We start from the raw sequence: 15,372 nt of genomic DNA, 5'->3' as shown, positions 1-15,372 counted from the left end.
CCAAACCCTGGCCCTGTGTGAAAAAGTAATTGCCCCCTTGTTCAAAAATCACCTAACTGTGGTGTATCACACCTGAGTTCAATTTCCGTAGCCACCCCCAGGCCTGATTACTGCCACACCTGTTTCAATCAAGAAATCACTTCAATAGGAGCTGCCTGACACAGAGAAGTAGACCAAAAGCACCTCAAAAGCTAGACATCATGCCAAGATCCAAAGAAATTCAGGAACAAATGAGAACAGAAGTCATTGAGATCTATCAGTCTGGTAAAGGTTATAAAGCCATTTCTAAAGCTTTGGGACTCCAGTGAACCACAGTGAGAGCCATTATCCACAAATGGCAAAAACATGGAACAGTGGTGAACCTTCCCAGGAGTGGCCGGCTGACCAAAATTACCCCAAAAGCGCAGAGACGTCTCATCCGAGAGGTCACAAAAGACCCCAGGACAACGTCTAAAGAACTGCAGGCCTCACTTGCCTCAATTAAGGTCAGTGTTCACGACTCCACCATAAGAAAGAGACTGGGCAAAAACGGCCTGCATGGCAGATTTCCAAGACGCAAACCACTGTTAAGCAAAAAGAACATTAGGGCTCGTCTCAATTTTGCTAAGAAACATCTCAATGATTGCCAAGACTTTTGGGAAAATACCTTGTGGACTGATGAGACAAAAGTTGAACTTTTGGAAGGCAAATGTCCGTTACATCTGGCATAAAAGGAACACAGCATTTCAGAAAAAGAACATCATACCAACAGTAAAATATGGTGGTGGTAGTGTGATGGTCTGGGGTTGTTTTGCTGCTTCAGGACCTGGAAGGCTTGCTGTGATAGATGGAACCATGAATTCTACTGTCTACCAAAAACTCCTGAAGGAGAATGTCCGGCCATCTGTTCGTCAACTCGAGCTGAAGCGATCTTGGGTGCTGCAACAGGACAATGACCCCAAACACACCAGCAAATCCACCTCTGAATGGCTGAAGAAAAACAAAATGAAGACTTTGGAGTGGCCTAGTCAAAGTCCTGACCTGAATCCAATTGAGATGCTATGGCATGACCTTACAAAGGCGGTTCATGCTAGAAAACCCTCAAATAAAGCTGAATTACAACAATTCTGCAAAGATGAGTGGGCCAAAATTCCTCCAGAGCGCTGTAAAAGACTCATTGCAAGTTATCGCAAACGCTTGATTGCAGTTATTGCTGCTACGGGTGGCCCAACCAGTTATTAGGTTCAGGGGGCAATTACTTTTTCACACAGGGCCATGTAGGTTTGGATTTTTTTCTCCCTAAATAATAAAAACCATCATTTAAAAACTGCATTTTGTGTTTACTTGTGTTATATTTGACTAATGGTTAAATGTGTTTGATGATCAGAAACATTTTGTGTGACAAACATGCAAAAGAATAAGAAATCAGGAAAGGGGGCAAATAGTTTTTCACACCACTGTATGAGTAACAAAGATCTGTTTACTAATTTTTTTAATAAAAAGGTGAAGGTCATTCTTAACTAAGTAGACAACATGTAAAGATGTATCTGCCTAGCATTCTGTGCATTTTAAAAGTATATGGATTTGAGAATTGTAGTAAGAAATAATGCAGGGTGGGTATGAATTTCATTCATGCTAAGGGAGATGTCATTTCTTAAGTGGTTTGTAAACTGATTTGTAAAACACCATATGCCCACACTAAACTTACACAGTGGCAACATATTACCTTGCTGTGTGTCATTAATAAATAAGGCAGTCGGAGTCAGGGCTGTGGAGTTGAAGTCAGAAGCAATTATTGGATTGCTGGAGTTGGAGTCAGAAAATATACTGACTGCAGCTAAATGTAAATTGTAATGTAAGGTGTTAACGTTTCCAATTTCACATATACTAGTTTGATTCAACTTTTTTCACAAAAATATTGCCTGTTTTAATTTTGTAAGTTTTTTGTCTTTTGTTTAATGTTACTTTACAATAAACAGTACACAAAAGCTACAAGGGCATCTGTGCAGCCTTTAAACACAAACCCACAAACAGGTTAGGGTACTAAAAAGTAGACTGAAGATTCACACTGGCAGTGATGAAATGCCTGCTATCTTGTATCTTGTGTGTTTCCAGACGGGTCTCTCGCACCCTGAGGTGGTACTGCATACCCAATTATAGTCAATAAGGTGACCCTCAGACGCGCATGCGTGACACAACATAGTAAATATATGAGTCTAATTGCAAAAAGAGAAGTTGGAATCAGACTCGGTGGTACCATAAATTGAGGAGTCTGAGTCCAATGTTTTGTGTACCAACTCCACAGCCCTGGTTAGAGAAAGTGAAATATCCGTCCATCATTTAATAACCATAAGCCAACCCCTAACCCTAATAATAATAATGCTATTATTATTATTGTTGTTATTATTATTATGTGACTGTTGTAACCACAAGAGGATGACACTGAGCCCCAAACTGCAGACACAATATCACCCAACACAGTTGTGGGTCCTAATAAAAGGTTTTTATTTGTCTGCAACACGGTTTCCAGACAAGCACCAGCTACAATATTCAAATACCAAAACACTGTCCTTCTAACCTGTAGTAGTGTGCCACCCACTGCCTCACGACTCTTGACTCAATCAAGTGAAGCTGCTGCTTTCATTTTGAATTAGTCCAGGTAACCACCTCCGGTGCCACACCCAGGTCGTCTGGAGCATTTCCGGGTCCTGTGGAAATCAGAAGAGTCCTCCCCTGGCAGCACCCTCTGGTGGCACACAAAGACCCCGACAGGGCTGCGTTTCCAAACTCTAATTCCTGCGGGTGTCCTAATCGTGTTCAGCCCTGAGGAATACTGCCACCTGCCATCTAGGGGAATCAACTGCTCCCAGCTTGCATGTTTACCCAGTCCACCCATTATGGCCTCTTGGCCAGGCAAGAATTCATCCGCCATCCCAGTCAGGATTCCTGTCCTTCCTCCATGACGCCTACACTGTATTAATAATACAGTTTATTTTTATTACAAATTTCAAGACACTTTACAAAATACATTAACAACAAAACAGGGAAATGAAAGTCCAAATCTAAGAGAGTTAATAGAGAATCATTAATAGTGAGAAGGCCCGTTGGAGCGCATTTGAAGTTGTTTTATGATTCCATCCTGCTTATCCATTTCAGGGTTAGTCACTGACAAATAAGAGCCAGCGGGATGCCATCAGCGAGGGCTTTACTATTAACGTCACTTGTGCATATTAATTGCCTTGTGTGTTCTACAGCGGATTTCACAGGGAATACTTCAGAAGCTGATTATTGAAGAGAGGGCACTTATATCAGATTACATAAATGTGATCATTTCCATCCATGCATTAGTGCTCCTAGAAATGCTTGTGCTTATATTGTGCTTCTTAACACTCTTCCTGGTAAGTAAGTAGCTCGACCCATTATTCATTTGTGTGATGTGATGATTGAAACAATGAAGTTCTTTTGTTTTACGTCTTTTTTTTTCCTGAATTCATTATTTTTTTTTTCTTTCTTGTGTCTTACAGCTCTGGTATTTGCACTTGTAAACAAGGAGTCTATGGCCCCAGGTGTGATGAGTGTCGGCCGGGATTCTTTCATTTCAGCGATACCGGATGTCGACCGTGCGAGTGTAACAACCACTCTGATCTGTGCCAGCCTCAGTCAGGTACGTGCGTCAGCCCTCCTTAACGGTTATATCGGCTTGCTGACTTTCCTCCTACAAGCACTTGCTCTTTCCATTATGGTAGTCACTTGCTCTGCTATGGTGGGGTGGCTTGGGTATGTAATTAACAAGCAAGTTTGATGTTATAGGTTTATAAGGGGTCATTATTGTCATGTGTACAGCATGCAGTGAAATTCTTATTTGCAGGTGCTATTTAACATGTCCCCTGTAAGATGCTAAGGGTCGCTGTTGCCCCTTTAAACCCAATAGACAGATGCTCAGGACTCAAGGCAAAAGCACTGAGAAGTATTTTATTATTTTCTTCTCAATAATAGTGCCATAAGCACCACAGCCACCAATAAACAGGCAAGTAATAAGCACAATAACCATACAATTCTCTCTCTATCTCCTCCACACCTCTCAGCAAGCTTTGTCCACCTCCACCTTACTCTGGCTCCCTGCTGGGTTTATATAGTTCCTGACCTGGAAGTGCTTCTGTTCTTCCTCCCACGTGACTTGACAGTACTTCGGGGTCAGCTGGAGACTTCAAGTTCTTTTAACTTGATGGGCTTCCATCTTCTTGATCCACTAGTACTTCCAGGCTATAGGGAAAGCAGGACTCCCCAAGTCCTTTGACAGCTCTCCCCTGTGGCACCCACGACACACAACAGGGCTGAGAAGCCGAACTCCAAGTCCCAGGATGCCCTGCAGGAATCCGGCGCACCGCTACACTCCTGGGAAGCTGCCAGCCAGCCTTCCCCCTTCCTTCCATTTCCGGGGCGTCCCGGCTGGGTTGAACTGCCGGGCATCTCCCACATCCCATCTTATGGTGACAAGATTTGTGAGGCAGCTAACCTCAGTGCCATCATGCCACTCTCAGCTCAATATCATTAAAACTAAGCGGGTTCTTTGTCTGCATCAGGCCAGCTCTGTTCTTGCGGCTGCAGACAGTGAGAGGTTTTATTCACGTAAAATGTGTCTTTCAGATAATCATTGGCCTGAAGCTCATCTGTTACTATGTTGAAATGTTAATATTTCTCTTTTTCATTGACACTCCATCATCTTCCTGCCATTATTCTGACCACTGATTTTGTCATTTATTTCTTTTCAGCAATGCTTAATCTTGCTTTGTGCCATTTTTTTTTCCATTTCATTACTTTGAAATGTACTCCCATTCTAATTGCCTCTGATTGACAAGTTTTCATTTCGGCATCCTTCTCTTGCCTCTTCCTCATATATTCAACTTGAATGTTTTAACTCTAAATTAACTCCAACTGACACGGTGTGCATTACGTGGGTTATTATCTACTCTAACTCTCACTGGTGGTCTTGCACAAATCCTGATACTAAACCCTGGCTCTTTGTTGGATAGCGCAGGAGGAAGTGCAATTGTAAGCCTGCTTAATTTATCTGTGCACCTCGCCGCTCGCCGCGCTTTATCACTGTCACAGCAGTATTGATGAGCTCATCTTGCATATTCATGCGGTGTTGATTGGAAGATTTTCTGAGAAAAGAGCCTACGGAAGAGAATTAATGTGAGCTCAATCAACCGAGGATTGACTTACAATAACAACTCGTCAGTTCTGTGGTGTTTAACTTCAGTTTTAAATGTGTAGGAGAAAGAACTCGGAGATGGACTGGCATCTTGTCAAAGACGCAGCCCCACTTTGTGTAGATCTGAATTTGAGAATGTTATGTCATTAAATGTGTTTGGATGAAGTGTGGGGTCCCCCGCCATGATTCCCTGCTTTGCATATGTGACGCTGATTATTTGTGACAATGTAAAGCTACGCAGCTGCTTTCCCAGAAAGTACATTGCAGAGTCCAAAGAAATGGCAGAAACCTCACACGATTTTTCTTTTTTGTGACCATTGAATTATATTATTTGTACAGAATGTGAGGATGCAATGTAAAGAGTTAAAAAAGAATGTGAATGGCATTGTACCCAGCAGCTGAATATAGTAATTATACAAAGAGAACTCAAAATGCCGCATGCATGTGAGGCTTTACACACAACTTCCAATGTGGGTTTGGCACTGCGGCCAGTTAGATATTGACAAAACTCAAAACTCATCGAGTCCTTGAAGTTTATTCAAATCCTTATACTCCTGTACACTGTTGCATACATTTACGGTAATCTTCCGATTGCCAGTTCAGATCCCTAGCCTCTGAGCCACCACTCTGATTGGATAAGAAAGAAATATTATTTTTTGGGGGAGTATTCCTGTAAAAAAAGTTCATTAAAGGATTTTTCAAAGCTGTGCTTTGCGCTGCTCACAATGCAGAATAGCATCAAAAGTCACTTAAAATGTCACTTAATGCTCCCATGTGTTTTATCTTGCTAGAGTAATATATTTTGCTCTACTTTCCCCTATTGTATTATTAATATGTAGCCTTAGAATGCCTAATCTCACAGACTTACAACTGTTTATAAGGTATTATTATATATAACTTATCCCCACCTTCCCTTCTATATCTACTGTATAACCTCAGGCAATTAGATGTAGTAAAAAGACCAGCAGGAGTTAAGTTACACATAAAATAATGTATTACTGATAATATTCATAAATAATAGCAAAATGCAAAGTACATTTGAATATTGGCAGCCATACAACCTGATAAAATGGTGATGTGTAATTCAGGTGGCACACAGACTTGTAGTTACTTAATGTCTCTAGTTAAGGCATCATTGGTGCTCAGCTTTCAGCCACATGTCTGTTCAAAATGGCTGAAGCTGTGCTCTTCATTGTGTTGTCTTCAGTTCATGGTGTGATGGTCTTCTTCAGTTGTTAGCAAGAGATGCTTCATCATCAAATGTTGGTTAAAAAGAGAGAGAGAATGTGGTTGAGCAAACAAATTTATAGGTTTTCTGTCCAACCCCTACAGCCAATAGGACATCATGGTACTTAAAGGCCTCTGAGACAAGCCAATTCCAAACAGCCATACCCCAGACCAATGAGAGGAAATAGTACATCTTAACACCTGCAACCCCAGGCCATATGTTAAACTAGCCAGGCTTTGTGTGGGAGATGAGAGAAAGACTTTGGCAAGGAAACACTCGCCAAACTGGTTTAAGACCATCTCCCAAATCCTGTCATAAAATTACAAACAGACTTAGTTATAAAGGGGGGGCAAACACGAATGCCTCTCACCAAAGTAACACTAAATTACATTGCTTTGCCTAAATTATAAATAAAGACATACAAAACATTTATCAAGTTACGTGCAAAATCTTACATCACAACACCATGAAAACGTTAACATTTGGTAACCGGGTTTGTTACAGGCCACATAGCACCAGGGGAAAAGAGAAGGCAATTAAATGTGTCAATAAATTAATAATTATATTTATTGGGATACATCCTGTTCACCATTTCTTTTTTTTTTTTTTTTGGGCATTATTTCATTTCATAAGGATTTGGTGTTTTATTTGAACTTTTATTGTGATTAACACAAAAGATTTATGAAATATCAAATACAGCAAGTGAGATGCTTCCTACCTTTTTAGATTTAATAATTTTCTCCACATTTAAGGTGAACTGCATATGACGACCTAGCAGGCCTTTTTTCTTTCTTTCTTTGGGTTTTTCCACATCCATTTTTTTTTTCTTTTTATACAAACACATAAAGAAGTGCAAATAGATGCAAATGAGATGGAAGAAGATTTGGGGCTCCAGCTGGGAGGCCACTTTTAATTACCAGCTGTTTCGGGAAGAAAGGTTTTAGTAAAGTGCTGTAAATATGCTGCAGAGCGTCACTTCGTAAGCTGGCCTCAGCACTACCAGGAGACTTGAGCTAAAGTGATGATGTTTCCCATCAAGATGAGATCTTCATTTGTCCACACCAGAAGTGGAGGAACTGGAGGCAGAATGGAAGGGATGCTGGGCTTCTTCTGGGTGCTGTTCATCCACGCTGGTGAGGTAAATAATCAGATAGCGACTCAGGCACCGCCGCGAGTGGCATCCTTTCCAGCACCTCCGTGTACGACTTGTGAATTTCCCCTTGGGATTAATAAAGTATCTATCTATCTATCTATCTATCTATCTATCTATCTATCTATCTATCTATCTATCTATCTATCTATCTATCTATCTATCTTATCTATCATAAAGTGCCTTTCATATCTATCTGTCTATCTATTTGTCTATCTAAATGGAAACTATGTTTCCCACCATCCTTCCGGGGTAGCCGTGAAGCCATCCCCATAAGAGACTCATCAAGCTCATGTCTGATAATGGCCCACAGATTAGTGCAGGAGTGGACCCAGGGGGTGAGACAGGGCATCGATGTTGGTGTGGAGAGTCAGTCGCCTTTTGTTGTACAATCCAAATGCATACAAAGGTTTGCAGGTGATTGGAGATTATTCAGTGTCAACAAGCTTGTTTTCTTAGCTTTCTGCTTCTCATTGGTACGGCTCTTGACCTCATGTTGAATAATGGCAACTACAGAATCTAAAAGGTAGAAGCAAGCTGAGATACCTTATGAAACCATGAAGCACACCAGAATAATAACACCTCTGATGCCAATTGTCCCAAATATTATCATGCCTTGAAATGGATGGCCATGTAGAAAAAGTGCTGTGACCAAAATGTATGCAGATTCCTTTATATGAAAAAAAGGACATAACAGCACTAGAAAAAGTCCAGAGAAGAGCACTCGTGCACTTTCATTACAATGTCTGAATTGTTTGATTTGCAATTTTAAACTGTGGAGCAGAGGGTTAAAACAGGGAAGAATGTGATTGTCCCAGACATTATGGAGGGCGTTGTAGAAGGTTATGCAGGGTGTGGAAGACCAGAGTAGCGTGCAGCTCCCCAAATCCAGACACAGACAGGCAGAGACACAAGTCCAAGGCAACACACGTTTATTTCTCGTGGGACAGCGCTTTTCCCTCGCTCCCCACTACAGATCACAGTACATCAAGCACACAAGCCGTAATGCTCAGTTCCTTCTTCCTTCTTTTTTCTTCTCTCGTTCTCTCTCAACACCGCACTGCCCTCCTCTCCCAGCGAGCTTTGTCCTCCACCTCCCAACTCTAGCTCCCAGAATGGAGTGAGGCGGCTCCTTTTATTCAGTACCTGGGAGTGATCCAGGTGCTTTAAAAGTATTATCCGGAATCACTCCAGGTGTGGTGGAAATCCATGATAGGGCTCTGCAGCCCCCCCTGGCGGCCCCCACAGGATCCATCAGGGCTGTACCAAACTCCATCTCCCAGCGTGCCCTGCGGGAATCTGTGGTGCCACAGCCACCCACGATGGTTGCCCTCTAGCGTCCCAGGGGTGGCGTTACCTCAGTGATCCTCTGTCCCCCCAGGTCCTTCCATTCCATTGGTATCCTGGCCAGGTAATGACTATGGCCGCCAGTCAAAAGGGACTCTGAAAAACAAAGAAAGCAGGAGGAGATGATCAGGAAGGCCCATAACAAGTGGTCAGATACAAATTATGCACAGAGGTAATTTGTAAGAACGATTGTTTTGAGAATTTGGGTTTGCAGTTAAGTTTGGGGGTCCTCTCTCCTGTTGTGTGACTTTAAAGCCTATTTAATCAGTAATGCCTGCTAGCTTTTTGTTTTTTGTGCTTTGGGGTTTGTGCCCTTATTTCTTGAATTTGTGCTTTGACTGTTCATATCTTGGTAGTTTGCTGGTCAAGATTATTTCCTTTCGTTTGCTAATATTGCTGTCCTGCCCACGAAGACCTTTAGGGTGTTTCCAAATCAGAAACCGTGGCTGGACAGTATGGTGTGGTCCCTGCTTAAAGCCCGGGATGCTGCATATAGGTCAGGCGAGAGGCTGGCATATAGCAAATCCCGAAATGAACTAAAAAAAGGAATAAACCTGGCAAAATACAGATACAAACAACATATCGAGGAGTATTTTGATAACAACGACCCACGGAACACGTGGAGAGGCTTAAAGATCATAACGGATTATAAGCACAGCCGTCAGCAGGTCAGTTATGACCCTAGTCTCCCTGACACCTTGAACAGTTTCTTTGCACGCATCTAGCAGCAGGGAGACTGTACATGTCCCTTGGCTGGAGGAGCAGCATCAGCCTCTAGTCCTGCAACTATACCAAGTGAGGTCCACCCTGAGGAAGATCAACACCAACAGAGCTGCAGGACCAGGTAAGGTGTCGGGTAAGACACTGAAACTATGTGCTGATCAATTGGCAGGAGTCTTTCTGGACATTTTCAACCTTTCTCCACAACTTGCAGCGGTCCCTATCTGCCTCAAACCCTTCACAGTTATGTCAGTGCCTAAAGAATCAGCGGTCCCCTGCCTTAATGATTACCGCCCTGTGGCTCTAACCCCAGTAATAATGAAGTGCTTTGAGAGAATCCTCCTAAAGTACATCAAGGATGCCATCCCTGCTAACTCACTACAGTGAGGAGAAACAACACCTAGCACTATGGTGCTCAGCCAACAACTTCATCTTGCACAACAGCGAAACCAAAGAGATCATTGTGGACTATAGGAGGTCCAGAAGAACAGAACATGCTCCTATATTGATACATGAGGAGGCTGTAATGTGTGTGGGCAATATCAAGTTCTTGGGTATCCACATCACATCAGATCTGATCTGGTCTTTGAACACATCTCACCTGGTAAAGAAGGCCCAACAAAGACTCTTCTTCCTTAGGAAGATGAGACGTGCTGGATTCTCCTCTCGGCTGCTCACAAACTTCTACAGATCCACTCTAGAAAGCATTCTGTGCCACAGTATGACAGTGTGGTACGGCAGCTGCACAGGACAGGAAAGACTTGGCACGGGTGGTGAGAACAGCATAGGGGATCGTGGGAAGTCCTCTCCCAGACCTGGACTCTGTATGTGCTGGAAGGGTGCAGAAGAGAGCCAAATGTATCGCTGCGGATCTTACCTTTTACGCCTTTGGGAAAGCGGTACAGAAACATAGAAACACGTACCAGCAGACTGACAGACAGCTTTATCCCCAGAGCCGTGAAGTCCATCTGCCCCTGCTGATACACACACACACACACACACACACATCTACCCCTAAACTGCCCCCCTGTAGACATGACACACACTTTCCCTCATAATCAAACACACACACTCGTATTCCTCCCCTGCGGACCAACGCACACAGATCACTGGTCTCTGCAGGCGTACTACCTCAGGAAAAGTCTGGACCAGATGATGTTTTATTGCTGCTGTCTTTTATACGTATTATCTTTATTTTATTATTTAGTGTTTTGTGTATTTTAAGTATTATGCCTTAAAGCCGAGTCCTACCAACAAAAGTTTCGTTATGTGTATGCATAATGACAGTAAAGAATTCTATCTATCTAAATGATAGTAACAACTATCTGTCTAATAGTTTGTTGTTTGATCAGTCAGTTTACTGCACTTATGAGGTCAACGCAGCGATTAGCCTGAACAGATTCATTATTTTGTACTATTCTGTGGTCCATTTTCTTTTTCTTAACCCTCAGATCACGACACCCTGGATGCTTCCCACTTCTTTCAGAGTCCTCACACTCCAGGTCCTTGCCCTTTGCAGTCCGCAGAATGGGCTGTGCCCGTACGTTTCTAGATCCAGTGGTCCTTTTGCAGTACCCATAATTCACTCTGGGGGTAGCACGAGCTCTTTGGCAGAACTTAATGAGGGTGTTTGAATAAACGAGCACATTCTGACTTTCTCATGTTACGCTTCGCGGTGGCTCTCTCTGAAGTCTGCGCCGCACAAAGGATGTTAAGTTAGACCACCGTCCCCTCTCAGTCATTTCTGTAAAATCACTGCAGCGTACACTTGTTAAATAAACAAGCAGCATGATGGGCAGGAAGGTTGAGTGGCCAAAATAAACTGGAGTGCGATAAAGAAGGGAGCCAAAGGGGTTTCTTCAAACACATCAGCGTGTGTTTCTAAAGAGGAATGACAACCTGTGTACAGTACATCAGCCGAGTGGAAACAGCACTTTATAGTTGTGCGCTCGCCTGCTCAGAGCGCTGCTTTTCACGACTGAAATGCTCATTTTAGAAAGAACTCTTTTGTGCTTTTAATTCCAGGACATGAGCTCTTCTTTTTCCGAGGTGCGGTGATTGTCTTGGGTTGCTTAAGCAGAAAGTGTTTGATTAGTTACAAAAGGTGTGTATTTTGCTCGAATTGCGATAATCGACAAGTCTTTTCATTTCCACTGTTTTATGTGTTGTCTTAACTTTATCCTGTAGTTTCCTTGCCTTTAGCCTGGTTGTCAAATATTATGCCATTCAGCCAGACTTGTTAGACAGGCTGAGCACATAACACACCACTGAGAAAAGACAACAATAAAAGGCAATTCAGCGTCCTCCATAATGTTTGGGACAATGACACAATTTTCCTTGATTTAGCCCTCTGCTCCCGAGTTTAAAGTTACAAGTCAGACAACTCAGACAGGATTAAAGTACACATTGCTGGCTTTCGTTTAAGGGGATTTGCATACATTTCGGTCACACCATGTAGGAATGACAATACTCTTTCTATACGGTCCCCCAGAATGTGACATTTAAATAACAGCCGCGATGACCATTGAAATGATTGAGGAGTTTGACATCATCTTTATATACCGCGGCAGTTCGTTTGTCTGACTGTTCAGGATTTTAAATCACTTGTAGCTCACAAACCGTTTGATGTATTGACCTGATAGTTGGTACACATATACTACGTGACGTCTACTATCTGCTTCCAGATAGTTTTTTTTTGTATTTTATTGTAGAATCAAGTCTCGGTAGTGGCCAGCAGGGCGGCTGTGTGGCACATGTGTATGGGCACCGTTCTCATTCCCTACCACCTTCGCCGTCACTTCCCCTTCCTCTTCATATCTTAAATCATTCTTGAGGCAGATTGAACGCTTAAGTGCCAGCTTAAACAAATCCAAATCATATTATGTGCTATCATCTACTGTTAAATTCTACTCTGTACTTCTAAAATTTGTATTTTAATACTGTATTGAGGATTTGTGTATTGTACTGTATTATATTGACACCCACTGTACGCCCAACCTACCTAGAAAGGGGTCTCTCTTTGAACTGCCATTGCCAAGGCTTCTTCCATTTTTTCCCTACAAGGAGTTTTTCCTTGTCTTCTTAGAGAGTCAAGGCTGGGGGGGCTGTCAAGAGGCAGGGTCTGTTAAAGCGCATTGCGGCACTTCCTGTGTGATTTTGGGCTATACAGAAATAAATTTTATTGTGTTGTATTAAGTGAAAAATTAAGGAAAGTGTACTAAGCAATTGCAACACAAACACTGACTTAATCAGTTTTAATGCAAAAAGATGCAAACGAAAGAAGAGAAGAAGCGGGCCGCCAGGGTGGAGAAAAGAAAAGAAGAGCTGCTTAGGAAACAACAAGCGCATCAACCTCTGAGCAGACGAATGGTAAATGTACAGAGAGAGAGGATGAAACCTAGGAATGCTCAAGTCAAGTGTATTCACGGCACGTTATCATGCAGGTTTATTATAACATGGGACCCGATGGGGCCTGCATATCCAGTGCGCCAGGCAGACTAAAGGATGTGACAGAGCAATGTAAATAAACCCAGTAGTCTGCACCAATCACCATCCAGATAAATGGTATTTCCTTTACCTTTGTATATCAAATGGCAATCAACTGGCATTGAGACCTAATGTGTACCAATAAAAAACATTTACCACACCTTTGCACTAGCACTGCCAGTCTGGCACAGGGCAGGATTAATGGATGGGAGTTTTTTCTTGTCTTCTTAGAGAGTCAATGCTGTCAAAAACAGGACCTGCTAAAGCCCACTGGGGCAGTCTTTGTATGCTTTTGGGGCTATACACAATAAATAAATTGTTGTTGTTGGATCAATAGATTCATGCTATTTATACCAAATTCTTTCCACAACATCCACAGAAGATGCCGAGAGTTGTCTGATCAGGTGACATTTTTCCAACCTCCAGTTTTGACAATCGCATCGCCAACTGTAGCCTCATCGTCCTGCTTTGAGCTCACAATAGTGAAAGCTGGCGTGGTCTTCTTCTGCTGTAGCCCATAAAAGTTGCTATATAAGTAAAGTGTATTATTATTATTATTATTATTTACACACATTCACATGTGGCATATTTAGAATTACCAGTCTACCTCACACTACTTTTGGTCATCTGGGAGGGAAACTGAAGTACTTGGAGGAAAAACCCACCCGCATGTGGGGTGAGCATGGGATATGCTGGATTAGTGTGGCACACTACTAACTACTATGCCATTCTGCCACCTTTCCCTTGCCCTCGCTGCAATCACCTGATACGAAATCAAGTGCCAGTCTAAAATTCAAGTAAGTACATTTTACTAAAGGAAAAATATAAAGAATCACAAATGAGCGTGTAACTGAGGCTCTGCTCATCACAGCCTGAGCCCTAAGGCAGCATTTCAAGGGGGTCTTGTGTGCAATGCTTCACAGATCAAAGAAATGGCGTCTCTGCTTTTAATTATCAGCATTTATTAATCGCACAACCGCCCTGCTCATTAGCTTTTAAACATCCTTATCTAAAATTGTAAGTGCTTACTTCTGGGATTGAAAAAGCTTGGCATGAGGATGGAGGAGAGAGAACAAAGGGCAGCTTACCGAAGCCGGAAAAATCCACAAGAGTGCATTTTGATGCTATGGCATTTTTCTGATTTGTTTTTTCCTATTTTTTTTTTTTTTTTTAATACCAATACATTTGTTAGACCTAATAATTAGCATGGAGGCCTTACTGATGTGTTGGTGCCGTTTTCATTCTTCAGTGCCTTAGCCAGTAGTGTTGCTGGCCAGCCTAGAGAGATTTAGAATCTGAGGCTTAGAAACAGAAGTTTGTATCAAAATATTTATTTTAGTGCTTTTTTGGAAGGAGTGGTGGGTGCTCTTTTTCAATAAGTTAGTTTGCGACAACTTTATATATAGTCTGCCAAGAGTTCCGTAATCGTAAGAAGTTTGACAAAGGAGAGCTCACTGAGTGCTTGTGTTGCTTTATTGTTAGCTTTCATCTGAGTTGATGTTTTATTGTGTTATCACATCACTTATGATGGGCACCGACACGAAAGGTACCACCTGTCCACTTCTAATGGGGGAACAGAAAGAAATGTCAAAACCAGCTTTACAACTTTAAACTCCTACCAGCCTCGCTGTCTTTGTTTTACCCTGCATATTCCTCCCCAAGGACCCTCTAATGACAGGCTGCTCTGGTGACTGGGACTGCCTTTTATTTTCACTCCTTTACTTCCACCCAGTTTTACCACCAATGGAGGACGTCACAGAGGTGTCGCCTTGCTTCCTGAAAGGACCGCCGTTAGACAAGGAACGATCAGTCTTAATGACTTCTCTGCTCGCTGGTTTCGATCGGACAGAGACATTGACTTTAAGCTTTTTCTTAATAACTTCTTTTATTTGCATCAAAACCAATCGCAGCAAATGTAAGCAATAGAAAGAATTATACAACTCGGGCCGCCTTCATTCATTGCCAGATGTCTTACTTTAGGTGCAAGTTAATATTCTTAAGTGAAAAATGAGAAGAGAAAGATTCTTTACCAGAAAGAGAGTGTGTGAGAAAGAGGGCGCGCAGTGGTAGGGCTGCTGCTTTACAGTAAGGAGACTGTGGGCTCGCTTCCCGGGTCCTCCCTGTGCGGAGAGCGCTTTGAGTAGCGAGGAAAACGCTGTATAAATGTAAAGAATTATTAATTAAAGAGCTCCATGAAAATGTCCAACAGCAACGGAGCAGCAGATACTCTAGTTCAGCGTTTCCCAA

The 15,372-nt window shown here is 42.4% G+C and overlaps 1 protein-coding gene across 1 annotated transcript in view; it reads left to right on the top strand.

Moving 5' to 3' along the window:
• LOC120535123 (multiple epidermal growth factor-like domains protein 9) overlaps positions 1-15,372 on the top strand; it is a 434,998-nt gene that overhangs the window by 305,143 nt on the left and 114,483 nt on the right. Inside the window, exon 3 of the mRNA XM_039762720.1 lies at positions 3,504-3,643. Within this exon, the coding sequence (XP_039618654.1) occupies positions 3,504-3,643 (140 nt within the window). The remainder of the gene's footprint in view (positions 1-3,503; positions 3,644-15,372) is intronic.

Source organism: Polypterus senegalus, chromosome 9, assembly GCF_016835505.1.
Source record: "Polypterus senegalus isolate Bchr_013 chromosome 9, ASM1683550v1, whole genome shotgun sequence".
Classification (NCBI taxonomy): domain Eukaryota; kingdom Metazoa; phylum Chordata; class Cladistia; order Polypteriformes; family Polypteridae; genus Polypterus; species Polypterus senegalus.
Note: the sequence above shows the minus strand (reverse complement) of the source record. Positions and strands in the feature narration are given on the sequence as shown.